Source organism: Peromyscus maniculatus, chromosome 20 (genome assembly GCF_049852395.1).
Source record: "Peromyscus maniculatus bairdii isolate BWxNUB_F1_BW_parent chromosome 20, HU_Pman_BW_mat_3.1, whole genome shotgun sequence".
NCBI classification, from domain to species: domain Eukaryota; kingdom Metazoa; phylum Chordata; class Mammalia; order Rodentia; family Cricetidae; genus Peromyscus; species Peromyscus maniculatus.
This window is the reverse complement of record NC_134871.1, coordinates 26,603,102-26,627,407: the sequence shown is the minus strand read 5'-3', so window position 1 is coordinate 26,627,407 and position 24,306 is coordinate 26,603,102. Positions and strand designations below refer to the sequence as shown.

The following is a 24,306-nucleotide window of genomic DNA, read 5'->3' as shown; positions in this document are numbered from 1 at the left end:
TCTTCTTTAGAAACGAAGTCTACATGAACAGGAATTCAGTTTATTATTTTCTAATTAGAGAAATGTAATCAGAAACCCCAAAGGGTTTGAGAAAGCCTAGCGTAGAGGTTCCTTGTATACTGGAAGCTCCCCTTAGAGAGCCCAGGAGAGCATCATTGTCTCCCCAGAAACAACTGAAACCATGAAGCAGTGAGCTATGTGGTCAAGATGGATATATTATTAACTTTCTAGAGAAAGAAAAATACAGGTTTTCAATATGAGTGTCCACCAAATGCCCCAGAGGCAAGCTTCTGAACTAAGGCATTGATGTGTATGCGGACTGGTTTATGTAGCCTGCCCGGGGAGAAAGTGATGGCCACACCTGCAGAGACTGGTGTGTGGCTGTGCTTTGTGTGCTTCCTTGGCTTTGGAGGGACAGAGTCCAACCTAAGCCCCATTCCCAAGTTTTTTGAGTGTGAACAAATATGAACTCCATATTAATTTTGATAGTGATTTAGTTTTTGACATTTAGGACGTTGAACATGGCCGAGCATCTGGATATAGAAATGAGCAAAAAGTGACCTAATATTGAGATAAAAAACTCTGACCTAAACTCCTGCAGCAATCCACCTTGCAGGCTAAAACGCAGTTGTTGGCTCAGAACAGTCTGGACTTGGTCATAGCTGCCAGCTTCTATAACTGTGCCCCCACGTCTAACTCAGAACCAACCAGAGAAAGACCACTTGCTCCCTAAACTAGTCCCAAGGACGTGTGCTCTATGCTAGCTAACCCACTTTCAGCGTCCTGTGCCACAGTTTCCACAGAGACTCCAACGGAGCTCTCTCTGTCTTTCCCCACAAAGCGTTCCCCTCCCTCGCCTGCGTTGTTCCTGAAAACCACAGGCAGTGAGGGTGGACGCCGGCCACAGTTCTCAGCGGGGCTGTTCCGGTTTGGACTGTCTTGCTGCCACATCGAGAGACTACAAGCCAATTCGAATGTGCAGTGGATGCACTGGAGTGTTTTCCGAGACACCGCACAGTGCCTCAGTGGGTAATACTGTACGATGGCATCTCCACTTTCCAAGCCCTGAAATAACTGCCAGCATGGAAAGGAAATTTAAAAACAAGACTAGAAAGTTTATACATCAAGTATTTCCACGATCCTCTTGATTACTATTATCTTTTTTTGTTGTTAAATTATATACCTTATCTATATTGGAAAACAATTACACACACCCACATGGTATTTAGTTGGAAAATGCCAGGGAACTTTTTTTCATACTTCCTAAATTAACAGTTCACAATTTTTGGAAGAACATAATTAGTTTAATATATTCATTAGGCAATTTCTTAACTTACCCAAGTTCACTACCATCTGGACCTGCTGGCTTAGATTTGCTCTAATTATCAATATATCCCACCCCATTGCCTTGTTTCTGGTCCACACTGATGAGATAATTCCATTTCATTTTTAACGCTTTCCTGGTCAATGCGAATATTGAAAATGCTAATATTACTCTAGGATGTTGTGATGTTTTTTACAGGTAAGGAATACTTTTTAAAAAAAAAAAGATCTATTTATTTATTATGTATACAGTGTTCTGCCTGCAGGCCAGAAGAGGGCACCAGATCTCCATTACAGATGGTTGTGAGCCACCATGTGGTTGGGGGAATTGAACTCAGGCCCTCTGGAAGAGCAGTCGGTGCTCTTAACCTCTGAGCCATCTCTCCAGCCCCAGGAATACTTTCTTCTGGGGCCACAGAGATAGCTCCATGGTTAATAGCACTTGCTGCTCTTTCAGAGGACCTGGGTTCGATTCCCTGCACTCCCATGGCAGCTCACAACCATCTGTTACTCCAGTCCTAGAAGACCCAGTGCTTGCTTCTGGCTTCCCTGGGCACCAGGCATGCACATGGTGCCCAGATAGACATGCAGGCAAGCACTCATACACACGAAACAGTTGTTGTTGTTGTTTTAAAGAAAGCACCTCCTGTTTTTCTCTTCTCTCCCCTCACCCTGTGTTTCTTCTTTCCAAATTCACTTTCCTTTTTGAAAATGAATTTGAAAGCTCTTAGTGATAATTTTATGTGTAGTGTGTTTTGCCTACATGTGTGTCTGTGCACCACGTGTGTGCCTAGTGCCCACAGAAGCCAGAAGAGGGCTTCAGATCCACTGGAACTGGAGTGACAGACAGTTGTGAGCTGCCACATGGATGCCGGGAATTGAACACAGGTCCTCTGAGAGAGCAGCCAGTGCTCTTACCCTGAGCCATCTCTCTGGTACCTTTAAGGGATTATTTTGAATTAAGTTGATATCTCTAAAAAGTTAGAACAAAGCTCACCATGATGCAGTAAATGCTCAATAAATATGTACTAAACCAATGACCCCTTTTAAGATTATAAATATTTGCACTAATAAATGTCTGTGTACCATATGCATGCCTGATACCCACAGAGGCAAGAAAGGCATGGGGTCTCCTGGAACTAGTGTAGATGGACCTTTCTTTTTTGCCATTCAGTTTGAAATAACCAACATGAAGACTTAATACAAATTATAAATTATAAATTATAAAAGCACAAGCTTATTACTAACTAGCTCTTACAATTTAAATTAACCCATTTCTATTAATCTATGTATTGTCACATGGCTTGTGGCTTTACCTGTCCTCCAACATGTCTTGTTCCCTCTGTGTCTCCTGGCAACTTGTCTGACTCTGCCCTTCTTTTTCCAAGCATTCTCTGTCTGGCTGTCCCTCCTATACCTCCAGCCTAGCTACCAGTCAGTCAGCTCTTTTATTAAAGCAGAAGGTGCCTTGGCAAAGACACATCTTCACAGTGTACAAAAAGATTATTCCAATACAAACTAGAGTTATAGTTGTGAGCCACCATGTGGGTGCTGGGGAACAAACCTGGGTCCTACTAAGAAGGAGCAAGTGCTCTTAACCCCTGAGCAATCTACTCTCCACTCAAACAACATTACCTAATGAGGAAACTAACACATTATTCAAAGTTACGGAAGAATGTTGTCTCAAAACGCCATGCTCTACGCACGTATCAGTGGTTGGGGGCAGGGAGGAAGCCCAACGACTCAGATTTCTTATTTATTCACCTGAAGCTACCAGCACAGCAAGCAGTCTTTAAGAAGGAAGAGAGCAATGCGCACAGAGGTCCCTGAGGCAGGACAGGGTCCATACTGGCACCATGCCGATGCTTGAGGAAGGAGACAGCATCTTACACTTCCTGACAGCAAAGGGGAAAATGAGGCATGTTAGAGTCCTTTGACACAGGAGTGGTCCCTTCTCCCTGCCTCACTCTGCTCTGCGTTCCTAACCTCACCAAAGACGAGTAACCTCATAAGGAAAGGCCTCTGCCAGACACAGGACGTCTGTCCAGACTAAGGACCGGGAACACAGTGGATCAGAGGATCACTGTGCTGGGAAGGAACAGAAAGGCCAGAACATGCAGAGATTACAGTACAAAGGAGCTCCAGCTGCCCTGAAGGAGACAGCCAGCCTGGGACAGGAAGCAGGTGACCCGCTGTGACCCTGCGGAGAAGCAAGGAGAGAGGATGACACCGAAGGGGGAGAATGAACGGCCCTGACATGGGCGGAAAGGGATCGGAAAATGAAACATGGTGGAATCAGGGCAGCGAAGATGTGGTGTCTCGTTTCTGACTCACTCAAAAATGACTGAAAATTAATAACTGCAGTTGAAGTTTCCTATGCTACTGGCTGGAGGAGGACAACGGGACGTGGATAAAGTCTCATGTCACGTGGCAACCAGCTCTTATCACTGCGGCCATTCAGCTAAGCCTCTGCGGTCCACCATGCAGGAGGCGCTTTGCCGAGGGAGGGAGAGAGGTTAGAGCTCTGCCCTCCAAGAACTCGCCAATGGTGGGAGACAAGGCTTTAACACCAGTGAGACATGGAGAGGACCACACAGAAAAGATAAACACGAGATTCAAGGAAGGTAAAATTTTCACCTTGGAGAGATCAGATGACAGACGGGCAGGAAGGATGGGACAGCTGGAGTCCAAGTCTATACGGCAAGAGAAGGAAGAAGAGAGAAGACACAGGGGAGCTCAAACAGCTTGTTTGGAATAGAGTGTGCAGAATGAACAGTGGGAGAGACTGCTCTGTCTGGACTTTAAGAGGAAGCCATACAGCTGGGCCTCGTGGCACAGCCTTTAATCCCAGCACTCAGGAGGATCTCTGTAGACCAAGGCCAGCCTGGTCTACAGAGAAAGTTCCAGGACAGCCAGGGCTGTTACACAGAGAAACCCTGTCTTGAAAAGACAAACATCAAAAAAAAAAGAAGGAAGGAGTGAAGGAAGGAGGGAGGGAGGGAGGGAGGGAGGGAGGGAGGGAGGGAGGGAGGGAGGCAGGGAGGAAGGAAGGAAGGAAGGAAGGAAGGAAGGAAGGAAGGAAGGAAGGAAGGAAGGAAGGAAGGAAGGAAGGAAGGAAGGAAGGAAGGAAGGAGGAAGGAAGGCGGTCTGGGCCACGGTTTAGTACAAACAACCTGGAATCAGACGTTGCTGAGAACATTGGCAGGAATGTCAGGATGTGACTAAGGTCTGCGCCCTGTCCCTGCTTCCTGCAGGAACATGACACCATTTCACAGTGCACGCTCATCTGCCCATCTCCACAGTCCATGATGAGGGAGCCAGGGGTGCAGGTCTGGTAGGCAAGTTAATACAGTTAAAACACACGTCTGTGTCCACCAACAAAGTGCTCTGTTAGCATCCTGGAAAATATCACACATTTTCAAGATAGTCAAAAGAACTGAGTAATAACCATTTCCCAAATTTATTCTATATATACTTTTTTAAAATGAAGTAAAGAAACAGTTTTCCTATTTGGTAATGTCACAGTATGTGTCAAACTCATAAAAGCTGAACTTACTTGTAGAAGGCCCTTATTGCCATAAATAAGTCTTTGGTGCCCCCTAGTGAAATGTTTCAGTATTCTCTTTGAAAAATTAACTGCTGTATTTGAAATGAGTGGGTAATTTGATCTTTCAAAATACTATTTTAAACATAAATAATTTAAAGAAATAGCCAGGCGGTGGTGGCGCACACCTTTAATCCCAGCACTCGGGAGGCAGAGCCAAGTGGATCTCTGTGAGTTCGAAGCCAGTCTGGGCTACAGTGTGAATTCCAAGAAAGGCAATAAAACTACACAGAGAAACCCTATTTTGAAAAACAAAAAACAAAACAAAACAAAACAAAAAAATACGGAAAAAAAAGAACTAGCATAAACAGGAATGTAATTTATTAAGTGCCAAAATCCTCAGTAAATCTTTGTGTCATGCATTTATAACTGTGATATATACAACTGGTTAAGCCAATGGACTAGAACTTAGCTTTGGTAGTTGCAAAGAACCCGAGCTCAGTCCCAGCATCCACCCTGGGCAGCTCACATGTGTGACTCCAGTTCCGTCAGGCACCTGCCCTCATGTGCACATACCCACACACAGATACAAATCTACACATCATCTAAAATAAACGTATTTTAGAAGAACTTAATTTAACAATGCCAAGGTATCAAAATGTTTCTTGTATAAATTACATTGTATACATATATGAAATTCTAAAAAATTCAATACAAATATATTAAAATAAATGTCTCGGACTGGAGGTGTGGCTTGGTTGGTAGAAGGCTTGTCCGGCACACACGAAGTCCCAAGTTCAATCCACAGCATCCTGTAACCCAGACGCCTGGCACACCTACAGGTACGTGGGTCATCCTTGGCTCCATAGAGAGTTTGAGGCCAGCTTGGTCCACATGAGAACCTGTGATGCTTTTCGTTTTGTTTTGTTTTTTCTTGTTGTTGGTTTTTCAAAGCTAGCAACATAAAATGGCTTTAATACCTTGCAATTTAAATCTTAATAAACCCACAATTAAACCTAGTGCTTTAAAAAGTTACAGTAAATTTCAATACCCTTCTTTGTGCCCACGGGAAAGCTAGCATGAAATGATCAGCTTGCTTTTGTTGTTTTTTCTTCATATTTGACATAGTTTGTTGCCTTTTTTTCCCAAGCTATAGGAGATGAGAGTCAGCTCAATAGAATATTCTTGCCTCAGCTATAAAGGCTGTCAAAGAGACTGATCAGGGCAAGTGGAGAGAGGAATTTAATGTTCTTACACCAACAGTGAAAGGTAACGTTCCACTGCTTCTCCTCGGAAGCAGTGGTCTTTATTTCCTTGTTTTTAAAAAATGAAACAATGAGGAATGAGCCAAGGTCCCCATCCCTTTCTTTTGTTGCCCTGTGGGAACACGGAGCGGCCCCACATAACTGCTCGGTGAGTCTTTCTCGCCTCTCCCTTTGCCCAGCCAGCAGCAGATGAGGACGTGGAAAGCGGATTGTTGTTTTTGTTTCATTTTTGGGTTTGAGACAGGGTCTTATACAGCCCAGGTCAGCCTCAGATGCGTTATGGAGGCAAAGATGACTATGGACTCCCGGCCCTCACATGCAGGGATCATGGGAGTTTGCTGCCACGCCCTGCTTCATTTACAGTTTTGAATGATAGAGTTTTTAAGTCATGCAGGAACGGAGGAATTACTCAAGTAGAATTATTTGTAATTAGAATTTTTCCCCTAGTGGGCCAAAAAAATTGTTAATAGCAAAGCCACCTTCCATTCAAGACGCTGTAATCACACATGTATTGAGTTCTCAAACAGCTGTGCAGAGACCTCTGTCCTGCACCAACAGCAGATAACCTCTGCTATAACCCTGACCTGTGCTGCCCGTGTGGCCTCACACAAAGTCATCTCCCTGACCCCCAATTTCCATTATATTAAAAGGAGTAAGATGATTTCCTCCAGGTCTGGAGAGATGATTCAGCAGTTATGGACAGCAGCTTCTAATAGATACGTTCTTGGAATCACGTCGAGGAAGGGACAGAGTCTTAGCAACTCAGTGAATGGCGTGTGCATCTGTGTTCAGCCAGGCAGTTTGTGAGCAGTTCAGACGTTGACCCCCGGTTCACTCAGCCTCAGGTTCTGTGCTATTGCCCCACACTTCTCCAAATGAGCAGCAGCACCAACTCTGTCCCCTTTGGAGTCTCTGGGCAGCTTCCCAGTACACTGTCCTTGAACTCCCTCCCCTGAGGGATGAAGGAAGCAGTCAGCATAAACCTGCCCAGTGAGTGAGCAGTTCAAGAGAGGAAGTAAGCAAAGAGGTGACTTCATACAGTAAGAGAATCAGGACTGAAGTAAATTCCTAAAAAGTACATTTAAAAACCTCTGCAGCAAACAGTGAAGACTACAGTATCATTAGTACATTTATTCTGGTGCAGAAGACGTCTCAGGAAATTAAACAGATATCAAGATGGGTGTGGTGGCCTGTAATCCCAGCACTCAAGTAGGCTGAGACAGGAGGATTGCCTTGAGTATGTAGTGACTTCCTTGCCAGCCTGAGCTACATACAAAGTAAAAGTCTATCAAAAGAAAGAAAGAAAGAAAGAAAGAAAGAAAGAAAGAAAGAAAGAAAGAAAGAAAGAAAGAAAGAAAGAAAGAAAGAAAGAAAGGGGAAAAAAGACATTCAACTTAATTAAAACCAAATAGAATATATATATATAAATCTTAAACACTTGAATTATTTTCCTAAATAATGTGTTAAGAGCTTCATTTAAATATGTACACACACATATTGTTCATACAGCAGTCACCTAAGCACACAAATTATAATCTGTTCTCAAAGTTTCCCTCTTATGAGTCTAGAGAGATGGCTCAGTGGTTAAGAGCACTGGATGCTCTTCCAAAGGACCCTGGTTCAACTCTTAGCACCCACATGGCAGCTCACAACTGTCTGTAACTCCAGTCCCAGGAGATTCGACACCCTCACACAGACATACATGCCGATAAAACACCAATGCACATAAAAATAAAAACAAATAAAATAATTTTTTTAAAAAGTTCCCCTCTTGTGGCCAGGTGCCTTTAATCCCAGCACTCCAGAGGTGGAGGCAGGTGGATCTCTGTGAGTTCGAGGCCAGCCTGGTCTACAGAGTGAGTTCCAAGACAGCCAGAGCTACACAGTGAGACCCTATCTTGAAATAACAAACAAAAAATGTCCCTTCTTATACTAATTTTTCAAATAAAACTTAGCTCTTTTTTGCCACTGAAATTATTCTTGGAAAAAGGTACATTACATACACAAATTATAGCATCCATTAGCAATGACTTCATAAATTTCCTATTCAAAACCCGTCTCTTCTACCCAGTCCAAATCTTTCAAAATATTAGAATCTGTGGCTATAATTCCAGAATTTTTAAGTATTTAATTATAAATGTGTGACTTATAGGAGTTTGTTAATAAAATTCTGTATGAGTAACTTACTGTATGAGTAACTACAGAGTCTCCATAATTGACATTTAAATTATTAGTATTAAGTAAATTTTACTGAGCCAAATGTCTACTAAAATAGCAAGAGAAGGATTGAAATTATGGATTGCATTTGATGGAACTTGTAAAAACATTTTATTTATATTTAATTTCAGCCATTAGCTCATTTTCTAAACCTGAAAGTGCACTGGTCTAAAGTTAAATATTTTTCAAATTATTTGGGAAATTATTTAAAAAAAACAATAGAAGAACATTTCAACACATAGTTATGAAATGCACAAATTAAAAGTTACATGAAGCAGTAAAACACACATATGTAACAACCCTGAAAATTCTTTATTTAAAATATTAAGTTATTCAAAGTGGGAATATGACATAGTAAAATAAAATTCTCTCAAAACTAATCACTTTAAAGAAAATATACAATGGTATGCATTATAACATATACAAAACAGGAAATAAATCATCATCTGTCATCAACGGGAAGATTTGCATGTGTTCAAAACAGCCATAATTTTAAGTCAGACAGAGCACGGCCAGCCAGCAGGGGGCGTCTCCTCAGTCTCTTTAGAGCCGTTTTAAATTCCGCTTGCTCTGGGCACTGCCTGGGAGAGCATCTCTACTGCTCCGCGGCTTTGCCGACCCTCTCACACACTCTTCAGACCCATGGTAGGCACACAGACAAAGCACACAAAAGTCAAAGCCGCAGGCCAGACGGCTGCACAGCCCCCTCTTCCTGTACGGCTGGTACTTCGCAGGGGACTGGCACCTTGGGCAAGGTCTTAACGCTTCGTCACTGAAAAGAGTCCTGGCAACCTGCAGTGGAAGCAGGACACTCAGTCTTCCAGTGCACCTCTGCCATCACTTTATGCCACACTATAATTCCGATAACTTGGGATCCACACTCACCTTTACGAACTGCTCCTGTTTACTCCTCAGGTGCGTGAAGGAAGAACTTGCTACGGGCGTCAGAACATCTCCCCAAGGGGACAGAGTTGGCGTTGGCTCGTTCTGAGGGGTGGGTGCCTGCGCCTGTGCCTGCACCGATCTTAAGGCTGAACGACTTAGGAGCTGGAGCCGAGTGGCAGCATCCTGAACATGTAACACAGCCCCCTGTAGTAAGGACGGGAAGAAGCGATACTGAAAAATCAGAAACTTCCCAAGCCAAGAGAGCGTTCTGCCTGGCCTGGATTTCAATGTTTAGGAGTGGTTATATCACTAGGATCTTCCCCTGGATTCGTTCTCCTAATCAGTGCGGAGCTGGGGGCAGGCAGTCTTTTCCCACCTAACTTTTAAGTCAAAGAAAACAAGTTTGGAGATAGTTCTGTAGGGAAGTGCACTAGCCATGAAAGCCCGATGTGGTCATGCACGTGAGATGGGAAGTGGAGGCAGGAGAATTGCCTGGGAGTCTATAGCACAGCAGCCTAAACAAGAGAGATCCTGTACCAACAAGGTGGATGGCCAGAACCAACTCCTCCTCAAAGTTGTCCTGACCTCCATGCTCAAGCCTTGGCATGGGTGGTCATGATCTCTCTCGATATCTCTCTCTCTCTCTCTCTCTCTCTCTCTCTCTCTCTCTCTCTCTGTTTTGAAAAGAATGATTCTTGGTTTTTTGTGGATATGGTCAATTACTTTTCCATTCAAGTCATTTATTTATTATTGGCCAACTTTTCCTCTATGGAGTCAGACGGTATAAAATGGTACACATTAGACTGCAGACCACGTAGCCACAGCTGCTCGGTTCTGGGCTCGACAGCAGAAATACCCAAGAGAAGGGCTGTTCCAATCAAACTTACTTTGAGAACACAGGTGACATTTCTTAAAATGGACTTGGGCTACAAAACATAGTTTGCAATCCATTTTAGAGCCAATATCTAAAAAGAGGAGAGTTGGGGGAGGGGCGAATCTTTTGGAAGTCTGCCATGGAATCTGCAATTCTTACCTTAAGCACATGTTGGACAAAGGATTGCTGAGGTCATATAACCCAGGGTCTTTGGCTGGTCTGCAAAGATCTGGTTCTAATTCATTGTTATGGTTGTTTTATATAGCCTTGATATTTTTAAAGGAGCAAAAGCATCTCTCATCTGAACTAGATCCCCACATTATTCAAATGTTCCGTCAAAAACATGTTAATTGGCTTGTACACCTTAAAAGTATACAAGGTCCTTTTTTCAATTAGATACCCTCAATAAAATTGGAAAAAATAATTAGAAAAGCATTTTCAATAAGTGATCTGTATAGTCTTGTACTTTGTTGTAAAGGTTGTAATGCGGGGGGATGTCTCTCTAAAAAAACAGGCAAGACGAGCCAACTATCAGGATGAACACACTGGATGAGTTTCTTCACAATTCACCTGTAATTGTACTTCTCTTGGGAGTCTCCTGAGCTGTACTTGGCCCCAGCAGGAAAATGAAACATGAGAAATTATAGTAGAGTAAGACAGGAGTCAGTTAGTGGGTCCTGAGAAGCAAAGTGGTTACAGTTTTCATATCCATGGAATGAGCGGTGCTGGCCTTCAGTTAGTGTGTGAACACAGTTGCACGTGTTGAGCTTGTTGGAGGACTGCCTTTTATGACAGTTCTGCCATTTGTAGTGTGGCCACAGTGCCCAATCAAGAGCTCACTAAAAGAACACCTGCTGGATCCTGACGCAACTCATGAGTGTCAATTGAACGAGTCAAGGTGTCAGCTGAAGCAAACTGAGAAGAAACAGTCATTTAGTAAGTGTTTATGGAATGTCCAATTGGTGACAGTTTTTCTGGGTTTGGTTTTAATGTCTAGGAGACAAAGCAGTCCACAGACGCGTGTGTTCACGCCTGCTAACAGTCTACAAAACATAGTTCTCTCTCCTGCAGTCCTGCGAGCCTCGAATCCAGACTCACCCGCCTCTGCCATCTGAGTGCTGGATTACTAAAAATACTTAACTGTGAAAATGGAGTCGTCTGTTGTTCATCCCACATGTATGTGAGAGCAGGGGAGGATACATGAGGACTGCTGGGGAAAAGAACCACCCAGCTCCAGCAGGCGGGCATGGGCACGGGTCTAAAAATGGAGGAGATGAGGCTCGGCTCCTGGTGAATGCACTCAGCCTAGCACCTTTCAGAGACACTGTGCAGTCTGAGGAAAATTACTAGACAACTTGGTTTTGAAATGTTTCTGTTTTGGCTAGTGATATAAGACAGGCCAGACTATAAGTGCACAGTTCATGTGGACTAGGAGGGCATGGGGCTCTGGGAAGGTGACCTCCGGGGAGAAGGAGGAACGTAGACTGTGTTGGAACTCACATAGAGGAGACTTCTGGTTCTTGCAAATAAGAGGAGATTAATCCAGAATCTGTAGAGAGAAACACACACACACACACACACACACACACACACACACACACACACACACACACTGAGGCTGGGGGAAACAGACGGACAGAGTACGTGGAGAGAGACACACAGGAGGAAGTTCCACAGGAAGACACGTAGAATGGTGTGCTGGGTGTGACAGCATGTGCAGTGATCCCGGCACTGGAGGGGCAGAAGCAGGAGGGCCAAGGAGTTCAAGGCCAGCCTTAGGGACAAAGTGAGTTCAAAGCCAGTCTGAGTTCCACGAAACCCTGTTTACAGTCTGGGGAGCTGGCTCAGTGAGGAAAGGGCTTGAGCAAGTGTGAGGAGCTGAGCTGGGATCCCCGGCCCTCAGGGAGAAGCTGGCCAAAGTGGTCCGTGCCTGCAACTCCAGTCCTGGGCAGGCAGAGACAAGCAGGTCCCTGGAGCGCAGGACCAGGCCAGATTAGCCAAGCTGCTGAGCTCCAGTTCATGAGAGACAGTCTGCCACAGAAGTAAGGTAGGGAGCAAGAGGAACACACCTGACATTGGCCTCTGGCCTCCACATGGGCACACACACATACATACACATGCATACATGCACACACAGAGGCACATGCACATGCAAACATACTAAGCAGGACATGGTGGTACACACCTGTAATCCCAGCATTCAAGAGGCAGAGGCAGGAGGATTGCCATAAGCTTAAGGTTGGCCTTGTCTACATACAGAGTTCTAGGCTTTCACAGTGAGACCCCCCTCTCAAAAAACAAAGCACAAACGTTTAACAACAGCGTACATGTCATAATACTCTTGATATGGCCTCTGTGTCACACCTAAGTCTGACTCACCCATAACTGGTCATGGAATTATGGTCATAAGACAGGAGAAGGTGATCCAGAGAAGAGGGCGGAGGGAGAGGTACTAGTGTTGAGTAGCTGGAAAACTGAATCCCTTCCAGATAAAATAACAAATTTCGGCTGGGCATGGTGACATACGCTTTTAATCCCAGCACCTGGGAGGCAGAGGCAGGTGAATCTTGAGTTCAAGGCCAGCCTGGTCTACAGAGTGAGTTCCTGGACAGTCAGGGCTACACAGAGAAATACTGAATACTGTCTCAAAAAATAAAAAAATAGCAACTAGCATTCCAAGTACATTGCCTAGGAATACGAGAACTAGAAGCAGAGACCAGAAGCCTGGTGTGCAGTCTCACACCTGTAACCCCAGAACTCAGGAAGGCGAGGCCATCCTGGGGTTACACTGAGTTCTGGAATACAACGTCAGACACTGTATTCCGGCGGGACGGTGCCGGAGGAGAGCGGGGAGCTCTGGAATAAACCCACACTCCAGTTCACTTGGAAAGCTTGTGATGGGAAGGAGCCCTGGAGGAAACGTGTCAGGAAGTGAATCAGGAAACGCAGCCTTCAGGGACCCAGACCGGAAGTGACGGCTCTGGGGGGCGGGACAAAGATCAGTGCCAGCCTCAGCTACACAGAGAGACTCAGAGGGGGAGGGAAGGGTGTGGTGGTAATCTAATTGTACTGAAATATTATTTTGATTGTATGTTAATAAATAAAGTTGCCCGGGGGTCAGAGCTATTAGAGCCATAGCAAGAGTGTGGCGGTGGTGGCACACGCCTTTAATCCCATAGATCTCTGTGTGTTCAGGGATACAGTCAGCATTGGAGACATATGCCTTTAAGACCTAGGGGGCTGTACATTCAGACAGTGACGAGGCAGTCATGTGTTTGGGTTTACAACCAATGAGAAGGCAGAACAACATACTATAAAAAAAGAACAGACAGGAAGTAGGTCTCTTTTCGCGAAGCTGGGACAGCAGGAGGAAGGGTGAGATTTTAGCTCTGAGCTCTGACTTCTCGGCTTTCTCTTTTACATTGTTTCTGTGTTTCTTATTTAATAAGACGGTTGGTTACATCTACAGAAGGGTGCCTTGTTCTTTACGACATCTCTTTACGTGTGGCAGGGTCTCAGGACAACCTGAGAGAGTTCAAGATCCCGTTGTTGGGCCAGCAGTGCCTTCACCTGCTTCTCCACCTCCCCTCCTCCACCTCACCTCTTCCACCTCCCCTCCTCCACCTCCCCTCCTCCACCTCCCCTCCTCCACCTCACCTCCTCCACCTCCCCTCCTCCACCTCCCCTCCTCCACCTCCCCTCCTCCACCTCACCTCCTCCACCTCACCTCCTCCACCTCACCTCCTCCACCTCACCTCCTCTAACCTCACCTCCTCCACCTCACCTCCTCCACCTCACCTCCTCCACCTCACCTCCTCCACCTCACCTCCTCCACCTCACCTCCTCCACCTCACCTCCTCCACCTCACCTCCTCTAACCTCACCTCCTCTAACCTCACCTCCTCTAACCTCACCTCCTCTAACCTCACCTCCTCTAACCTCACCTCCTCTAACCTCACCTCCTCTAACCTCACCTCCTCCACCTCACCTCCTCCACCTCACCTCCTCCACCTCACCTCCTCCACCTCACCTCCTCCACCTCACCTCCTCTAACCTCACCTCCTCCACCTCACCTCCTCCACCTCACCTCCTCCACCTCACCTCCTCTAACCTCACCTCCTCTAACCTCACCTCCTCTACCTCACCTCTTCCAACCTCACCTCCTCCACCTCACCTCTTCCAACCTCACCTCCTCCACCTCACCTCCTCCACCTCACCTCCTCCACCTCACCTCCTCTAACCTCACCTCCTCCAACCCCACCTCCTCCACCTCACCTCCTCCACCTCCCCTCCTCCACCTCACCTCCTCCACCTCACCTCCTCCACCTCACCTCCTCCAAGGTTGTCTTTTCTTCCCCTCCTCCTCTTCCTCCTCCTCTTTGTCTTCATTTTATTTGTTTGTTTGTTTTTGTTTTTTTGAGACAGGGTTTCTCTGTGTAGCCCTGGCTGTCCTGGAACTCACTCTGTAGACCAGGCTGGCCTTGAACTTGGAGATCTGCCTGGCTCTGCCTCTCAAGTGCTTGGATTAAAGGTGTGCACCACGACCATCGGGCTAGTTTTCTTCTTTTTTAAATGATGGTGAAGATGTGAAGATCAAATATTTTATCTGGAATTACCAGATGGTTGCCAACACAACCAGGTTTTTTCCTTAGAGAAATTAGGTAGAAAATGGAGTGATGGAGTTTGCAATTTAAATATTAATAGGTACTTGTTTAAAAAAAATTTTTTTTTTGAGACAGGATCTCACTGTGTAGTCTTGGCTGACCTGGAACTCACTGTGTAGACCAAACTGATCTTGAACTCAGAGATCCACCTGCCTCTATGTCTCAAGTGTTTGGATTAAAGGCATGTGCCACCACCACCCAACTATTTGAAACTATTTTTTAAAGCTTGTCCCTCACACATAGGACAATAGTCTCTAAAACATTATGTGGGGCCTGGTAAGATGGCTCAGCGTGTTAAGGGGTCTGTCACCAAGCCTCTTGTCTTCTGACCTCCCCAAGACCCACAGGTGGAAGGAGAGAACCAACCCTTGTGTGGTGACCTCCACGTGTGTGCCCAGGAGAACATGCTTGCCAATGCGAGTGTGCAACACGCACAGGCACACACACACTTTAAAACACACATGAAGGAAGTGGTTATAATGTCAGCGGCTTCAGTGTTTGGTGGCCCCAGGGTCAAGTGCCACAGCTGTCAGCACCAGACACTGAGAACACGCACGATGCCGCCTCACAGCAACAAGAGAAAACTTTTCCTCAGAGCTTTACTTGACATTGTCCCCAGTCTCTCACGGGAAGAGAGATCCGCAGATGTGCGTTTAGATGGTCGTGCTTGTTTAGATCATGTTCCACCCCAGTTATTATGGTGCTTCCACCATCCATGACACAAAGCCGTGTCTCTGTGATGAACGTGTCAGTTTCTATAAGACTCAAATCCTCAAAGGAGGACAAGTTGCCCCTCAACCCGCCAAGGGCACCCTCCTGGGCCACCGCTCCCCTGCCCTGCCTGCCTCACTGACCTGCAGCTCCTGGCCCAGGTCTCAGCAAGGTCTCCTTTTGATTCCCAAGGACCTGTTCAACAGTCTTTGAAATGTCGAGGAGAACTTGAGACTCTCTAGGCACACCTGTGCTACAGTCTCCTGTCCAGCTGTGCCGTCCCAGCACATGACCCCCAAGCAGCAGGGGCCATGTCAGAGTCCTCAGAGACGTCCACCATGGTGATCTGAGCAACTTGTACAATGGCTGGCACGCAATGTGTGCTTAAAACACTGGGTTCTATGCTACAAGGGCATCTCATTATGAAGAGGCTCTGGAAAGTCACTGGTGTTTGAACACTGTTAACAAGTCCACCATGTAAACAGCTTGGTTCTCTACTGCACTTATGGACTAGGTGGGAAGAGTTTAGAAAAAGTAGAACTTCTAAGGGAATGTTTGCTACATGGAAAAGACTGGCAGATAAGAGAAAGACCAAGCTTGGAGCTCAGAGATGTGGCGTCACTACACAAGCCACTTCCGGGACGCGTCCTGCACATTACCTGAGTGTTTGCTTTCAGATGTATGATGTAGCGTTTCCTCCTCTCGTTTGCCTTTTTATCCTGAGCCACAATTTCACGCCAGTTTCTGCTGACATTCCAAGCACTACAATAAACAATCAGTCTGTTACTGCGTGTTCTCCAAAGGTTGAAATTTTCTTATAAGATAACCAATAATAAACATAATTTTAAAGCTCTTGAACAGGAAATTTAAGCTTAAAATTACATAATAATATGATTTGATCAACTCACTGTTTCAGATTGAGTTACCATATGAAAGAAGTCCTATTAGAACACTAAGCACATAGTGGCATTATCTTGATAGAGCACTCTTCCATTTATGCTCATTTAATTTTTTAAAAAATATATTTTTGTATATAAAGGGCACATACATGCCTGGTCAGAGGACAACTAGTGAAATTCAGTTCTTTCTCCAGCATGTGGGTCCCAGGAACTGAACTCAGACCATCAGGATTGGTGGTAAGTGATCTTACCTGCTGAGCCACACTGCCAGCCCTGCAAACCCATGTAAGCCATGGATGGTGGTTTAGAGCTCTAATCCAAGCACTTGGGAAGATGAGGCAGGACTGACTGCCATGAATGCAGGGCTAGGCCGGGGTACACACACCGAGTTCAGGGCCAGGCTGGGGTACACACACCGAGTCCAGGACCAGGCCGGGGTACACACACCGAGTTCAGGGCCAGGCTGGGGTACACACACTGAGTTCAGGACCAGGCCGGGATGCACACACCGAGTTCAGGGCCACTGGCCTGTTAGGATCATGTGATATTTGATATAAATTTGGAACACAACATGCAGGAAATGATTATCATCTAGTATGAGAAGCTACATTGATTTCTCCTGTTCTCCTGTACCCAGCAAATCTGCCACTTTTGGCCAAATGAACATAGGAATAGCCCTTCACCAGAAGCACAAGTGACAGATAATAGATCCTATTGGCGGAGCACCATAGTTAATCATGTAGGGTCCTGTTTCTAATGCTAAAGAGAGTCCTGTTGCCAATAGTGTCTATTTTATTCACAAAGCTCACGGCGGCGGCAGCTAGAGCCCAGCTTCAGCCTTTTTATCTCTCAACAGCTACGTAGTGAAAAGAACTGTTAGTCTTTCTTTCGTGTTCTAATTTAGCCAATCACGGAAAGAGACCAGAAGACTAGGAAAGAAGGTGCTCACCCTGAGGCCCAGGCAACGTTCCAGTTATCAACACTGCTTTATGTTGCCTTGGTGATGCAGGTGGCATCACCTCTCTAAGTCAATCTACATGCTTTACCTCACACAAGAGGTGGGCAGAAAGTCACCCAGGGCCAGGGGCTGGCTCAGTGGATAAAGTCAAGGGTCATGCCAATGTGACAACCTGAGTCTCATCACACATAAAAGTGAAGTAGAGACTTGATTCCACAAAGTTGTCCTCTGACCTCCACAAATGCCATGGCATGCACACACACACACACACACACACACACACACACACACACACACTTGTCTATAACTATCTCGTCTTCATTCCTCATGTTATCAAAAAGACTACCACTAAGATCATAAACACACATTCTTTGCTACAAATACTCCATAGGGAGGGGAGACAGAAATCATTGATGTATGACCAGTACCAGTGGCTCACATAAGCAGCCACCTAACTGTCACCCAGCGCTCTGACTTTCCTGTATTGAAATACTCCAGCGTTTAAAAACAACATTCCCGTATTCAGCCATGTTCATTTTTTTTTAGACAACTTACCATTTGAACACCTTTGAAACGCACACACAGATGCACACACATGTGCATATGTTATCCATCTGGGTTACACCAACATGTGCTTTACCAAATATACTCTGAAAGGGGGCAGGACATTAAGAGTTTTCAGGAGGATATTGGAGCCCGGGGGGTAGACCTCCATCTATTTCTGGACTGCTGCAGGTAGTTTACTTATCTAGGGATGTTTCTTCATCTGCAAATTACACAGGTAGACAAGATACCTCAGAAGACTTCTAACAACAAAATGTGTAACTTTCTACAATAGCCTAAAATAAACGTGTGGGAGAAAAGCAAAGACGGGCTTTGGAAGCAGCAGCCATAAAAACAGCAAGGACATAATCCACACTTGATACCTTCCCATCAAGAAAGAGACCCACGAGGCAGGGGGTATCACCAAGCCTGAGGACCCACACGCTAGTGAGGGGGACTGATGTAAATGGTCCTCTGATCCCCACATGCAAATAATTACAATCTTTTTAAAGAGGGTCACTGACCCCCTGGCCCCCGGCCTCCTGTGCCACACGGCTTCTTCTCGCTGGCGTGACATCGGAGTGTCCTGCCTTGTGACAGCCCGGCAATGCTGTCTTGGCTGTCCTGTTTGTGGTCATTGTCAGCTGATCCCATCCTCCACCCCCAAGTCTCTGCAAGCCCCTCCTAGTACAGTATCTGTGGACACAAGGTCCTCAGGTTCAAATCTCTCAGACACAATGACCTCTCTCTGCTGTGTTAACAACAGAGGAAACAAGGCACATGCCCACAGCCTCTGAAGACCAAACCCTGAAATGAAAGCGAGCCATTTCTCCCAGATTTTAGCGTTTGGACTAAATAATAATATCCATTCTTTGTGATGGTTTCTCAGTTACCATAATTATTTCTCTTATTTCTGGTCAAGTATTATAACTTTAAAACAATTTGTAGCTGACAATGTGATGTGAATTTTTTAAATAAAATGTTTAAAAATCTGTGGAATAAATTGGGCATGGTGGCACACACCTTGTAACACCAGAGCCTGAATGGTGGAGGCAGGAGGATCAAGGAGTTCAAGGTCATCCTCAACTACATAGTGAGTATAAGGCTAGCCTGGGGTACAAGAGACTCTGTCTGTCTGTCTGCTTGCTCTCTCTCTCTCTCTCTCTCTCTCTCTCTCTCTCTCTCTCTCTCTCTCTCTCTCACACACACACACACACACACACACACACACACACACACACAGTGGAAAGGTACAAGGCACTGGGGAGACAGCTCAGTTGGCAAAGCACTTACTGCGGAAGCGAAGAGACCTGCGTTTGGGTCATCAACATGAAAGGCCCAACACACACTTGTAATCCCAGTGTGGGAAGGTGGAGCCAGGAGGATCCTGGGAGCTTGGCCAGCCTAACTGGTGAGCTCCACATTCAGTAAGAGATCTTGTCTCAAAAGGTAAGGTGGAGAGCAGTTAGAAAGACTGAAGAATATGGACTGACTTCTGGCTCCCACACACCCCACCACCACCACCATCATCTTGATTTTTCTTGTCTTGACCTTGAACCCGAGCAATCCTTCTGCCCCGGCCTCTTAAGTATCTGGGATTACAGGCCTGCACCATTATTTTGCTTTTAAATAGAAGGAATTACTTAGCAATCTCTACTCAGGAGGTCATTTAACTAACCTCTTATGTAGTGTAATACAACCAAAGACAGAAAAACAACAAAGCAAACACCAATTTAAAAGATGAAAGTTTTCTTTCATGAGCAGTTTTTATTTCTTACCTGTATAAACTCTCCGAAGTCAAGGAATCTAAAACCATAGCTAAAATATGCTTCAAATTTCTATACTGTAATTCTGTCAAGATATCCAGATATTCTATGCCCATCTTCTTGCCAATCAACCCGGCCAGAACACGCTGCAGTCTGTCTATTTTCCCATCATCCCTTTCCTCAGAGAACTCCTGGTCATCCTCCTGCTGGGATCGCTTCCTTTTGCTTTTCATAAAGAGCTCGTGCACTAACTGCAAGGCTGGCGTATTTGATAACTTCTTAAAGCTTAAAGCCGAATCCACAATCTTCTCACCGGAGCCTCCCTGGCCCTCCAAGATGCCAGAAGCTGCGCCCACTCGTGTTTCAGAGTCGGGAGGACCCACCTGCTTTTCGTCTTCCGCCTCTGACTGGGAGCCTTGCTCCTGCAGAGTAGACAGTCTTCTCAGCCTTCCGAGATGCTTTGGCTTTTTTACGAGGTTCCCCACTCTGGGAGTTCCCTTGCGTTTCTGAAACAGTTCTTGCAAAGAGCCCTCTTGGTCAGAAAGGGAATCTTCCGACTTATCCCAGCTAAGGGAGCTAAAACCACTGTCTTCAGGGGTGGAGACACTGTCTCTCACTTCTGCTGTAGAAGAAAACGTCTGGCCCCCTTTAAATCTAATTTTTGATATGAGACTACTTACTGGAGTTACAGATGTGGTTACATCTGCTCCGTAGGTTGTCTGACTACCAGAGGAGCCCAGAAGTTCAGGACATGTGTTCTCATCACTAACACTTAAACTGCTATCGCTAAAGTCGTGTGTGATAGAACCTTTAAAATCATTGCCTTGAATTGGAGACAGGCACTCTACTTCGAATAAGCCGCACTCTCCTGTGGAATCATCAATTGTGGAAGTCTTGTGCTGAGAAAAACTTAACCTTGAGTTCTGACTGCTGGAAGTCACATCCTCTGTTTTTATCCTGCTGGTAACTAATGGGCTGAGGTTGTCCTGCTTTGGGAAACCTGAAGTGCTGGCTGGGGTGTGCTTCTCTAGGCTAAGAACGTGGCTTCCACTGCTTTCCAGGGAACTGCTTTGTGGATCAGAATCCCCCTTCAGAAAAGTGAAAGATAAGTCGAGCCGCCTGCGTAATGAGCTTGTTTTTCTCTTGACTTTAGGAGTCTCACAGAGTTCTGGGCTTCCACCCTGCTCCTTCCTTGGGAACACAGATTTCTTTCCTTGACTGGGAGATGCTGCAGGATTGGCTGAGCCTCGGCTTGGCGTTTCAAGATGCTCATGGGTTAACACGGGGTCTTTTTCCTTCTTGATGAAGCTGCGAGTTCCCGAGAGCTCACGATGGCCCCTATGTTGGAAGGAAGATGTGGAACAAAAATCTCTGAGGCTGGACCACTTGGCAGGGGAGTCCTCTTTGCTCCCGGCTCCCTGGCTGGCTGAGTACCTTTGGGACATCTTCGAGCTTTCTGTTGTAACAAAGTAAAAACAAGTTTATCCTTTCTTTGCAATGAGAAGCCAAGCAGCTTACACCAAAATATATTATTTGTGTTAAATACAGAGAATGGGAAATTATAAAACGATTTTTTCAGAAGTTACTTAAAAAGTAAACCCTCATAATATACGATCATATATTTCCTACTTAAACAACACCTTCTATAAAGCCAGATGTAAATATCCTGATTACTTGACAACTGCAGACAAAGCACCAAGCACAAATACTTTATTGAAATATTCTTGTTTTGTTTTGTTTTCCCTTGGACAGGCTTTCTCTGTGTAACAGCTCTGGCTGTCCTGGAACTTGCTTTGTAGACCAGGCTGGCCTCAAACTCACAGGCCTGCCTCTGCCTCCTGAGCACTGGGATTAAAGGCGTGCGCCACCACCGCCCAACTCTTGGAATATTCTTAACAAAAACATAACAGCCTTAATTTCAGATTATTTTGTTACTGTATAGTTTTTCACTGAAGAAAAATAGTTTTAGTATTCTAACTTCTTTGTGTCTAGGTAGTTATTTCTTTCAAAGCTCTGGAGCCACGTAAAAATCACTGTGGGAGAATGGAGCTACAGCTCAGAGGTCAAGAACTCACACTGCTCTTGAGAAGGACCCAGGTTCAGTTCCCAGCACCCACATCAGGCAGCTGCCAGCTCCTGGTTCCAGCTACCCTCCTTTGGTCTCTGTGGACCCCATACTCATGCACATATACAGACACACATGATTAGAAATAAAACAAAAAATTAAAAATCACTGTTTTTTCTTTCCATTTATTTGTGGGTGTGTGTGATGCACATTTATTTGTGGGTGAGTGTGATGCATATTTATTTGTGGGTGTGTGTGGAAGTAGACAAGAACTTTTGGGAGTCGATTCTTCATACCATGTGGATTTGGTGATCTATGTTACATAAGTTAGATACATGAGTAAAAAACAAATATTACAGAAACTACTATGGTAAACACAATATTAGAAGATCATTTTTGCAGAGTAAAGTAATTTTTAACCGTTACTCTTTTTTGACCGTTTTGACCCCTGATGCCCAGGAGGTCAAGATGATTCAACTTTGCTTTCAACAAATTGCATTATACTTTCAAAAATTTTTGTCTCCCAAATATTAAGGAATAATGTTTCATCTCATCAATCATTTTCTCCTGAAAAAATATTAAATTCAAGCAGTTTGTTGAAGTTGGATCAAAGCTTGTTTTTATTCCACGTGGCCAGCGGCCTTCTAAAAGGTACCCGTTCTGCTACTTCACCACTAGGTGTCTCAGCAGCCTAGGATTTGGGAAACGAAGCCGAAGCCGTTGGGGATAAACTGGGAGCCCAGATATGTTCCCTCTCCCCGAAAAACCACAGGCTGTGTCTGCTGCCGTCCTTCTCATCTTTCCTGTACCCCAAAATGCCTGCTTCAAAACTCTGGAAATTATTCACGCAACCACAGATCGCCTGGCTGACTGTACTGACCCAACAGTTGACTGATGAACCTTTTTGATGCTCACTTAAAAACAAAACAAAAAGCAGGTCCTGATAAAGGGCTCAGAACTCTTATCTATAAATGACAACGTCCAATCATCAGAGAACGACTCAGTTAAGGCAGCCGTCCTCATTCGTTCGTGTGTGATGCCTTACCATCAGTCAACCTTGAGCTCTTAAGACATGTCAAAGTAAGGCGGGCTTCCAAGTAACTAAGCCTCTGGTCTTGGCGTCTAAAGTCCATGCCGAGGTACAACCCCTTAAAGAGAAAAACCTGAGCAATCAACCGAGCGGCGCAGCAGCGCCCCGACGGCTACGGCTGGACGGGCACAGGCGGCATGCGGGGAGGGTCAGCCCCTGGGACGCGTCCCGGGCGGCGGCCGCGCCCCGGCTTCCTCCTCCGCTAGTCGTGGACGTGGGGACCTCCCCGACTCCAGGCCTGGCCGCCCGGGAGCTGCCGCGCCGTCTGCTGCGGGCGGGGCTAACGGTCGTCACCCTGGTGCGGGGAGGAGGGGAGCGGCGCGGGCGGGCGGGCGGGCGAGCGCACCTGGGCACCCTGCCCCGCCCCGTGCACGCCGCCCTGCCCTCCCTCGGTCCGCGGCCGCCCTGCCCCAGCGCCCCGCCCCGCCCAGCACCACTCGGTGCCCCCTGGGGGCTGCGCCTGTTAGAAGCCGTGCGGTGCTGGGGATCGGCACTGGAAAAGTTTCCCCAGGCGTTCATGTCAAAGCAGCCTGCCAACCGAACTGCCTTTGGATGGTAAAGTCATAGATATCCACAGCATGACTGACTTCCTTACTACTTGATTTGGGGGTAAGAGAGAGGCAGAGGTCTCAGCGAGTCCAGGCTAGCCTCAAACTTAACTTGCTAGGTAGCCAAGGCTGCCCCGGAACTCGTGATCCTCCTGCCTCCATCTCCCAAGTGCTAGGATTACAGGGGTGCCCCCACCAAACCCAGCAAGACTACAACAACAACACACCCTCATTTTTTTGTTTTGTTTTGTTTTGATGTTTGTTTTGAGACAGTGTCAGGTGTAGTCCAGGCTGGACTTGAACTCGTGATCCTCCTCACTCTGCCCATTCCCCATGCACTGGGATTATAGGCATGTGCCACCACACCTGGCTAATGATTTTTAAAAATAGTTCTTTTATATTTTCAGCCTTGTTTCTACAACGAACAAGCATAGATGCTGTGAACAGAAAAAAAAAAAAGCTGTGAGGCACAGGGCCCACAGTCTCTGAAGTCAGGAGGCAGAGTCAACAGCAAGATTCCCATAGAGACCAGCTCTGTATGCACACCAAGTTTCAGGCCAGCCTGGGCTACATAGCCACTGCCTTGAAAAACCACCCAAACAAAAGTTATGAGTAATAGGAGAGATCTGCTCATTGTTTTCAGACATTCCTTTTTAGGCATCAGAAACATCCAAGAACCTCCCATGCCAAACACATGTAAAGGCCTGATTCATTCACTGTGTCCTGAGTGCAGAATGGAGGCCAGGCACAGACCTGTCACCCTGAGTCGCTTCTAGCCGCTCTGCTTTGGGGACCTCTCTTCCGAGGCCCACACCAGTGAGACATGCCACCTAGGTGCTTCACCGTCCCCAGGTTAACATGGTTCTCATTCAGGACCTGGCTGCCGCCTTTCAGCCGCTGACAGCTACCCTCTCCTCTGAGGAGGTTTCTCTGCCTGGATGCCCCTTAGGCATTG

The 24,306-nt window shown here is 46.0% G+C and overlaps 1 protein-coding gene across 2 annotated transcripts; it reads right to left on the bottom strand.

The window, feature by feature from the left end:
• Positions 1-5,505: 5,505 nt before the first annotated feature.
• On the bottom strand, positions 5,506-23,109 carry Fbxo43 (F-box protein 43). Of its 2 annotated transcripts, none has more exons than XM_042265027.2 (5): positions 22,759-23,105; positions 19,661-21,104; positions 16,142-16,244; positions 9,235-9,438; positions 5,506-7,417 (listed from the first exon to the last, which is right to left on the bottom strand). In XM_042265027.2, exons 1-5 carry the CDS (start codon positions 22,844-22,846, stop codon positions 7,304-7,306), a joined length of 1,953 nt encoding a protein of 650 aa, XP_042120961.1. In that variant the 5' UTR covers positions 22,847-23,105; the 3' UTR covers positions 5,506-7,303. The 2 variants fall into 2 exon arrangements, with proteins under 2 accessions (XP_042120961.1, XP_006982862.1); XM_006982800.4 differs by lacking the exon at positions 5,506-7,417 and adding an exon at positions 8,643-9,141 and having other exon boundaries at positions 22,759-23,109.
• Between the last annotated feature and the right edge of the window lie 1,197 nt (positions 23,110-24,306).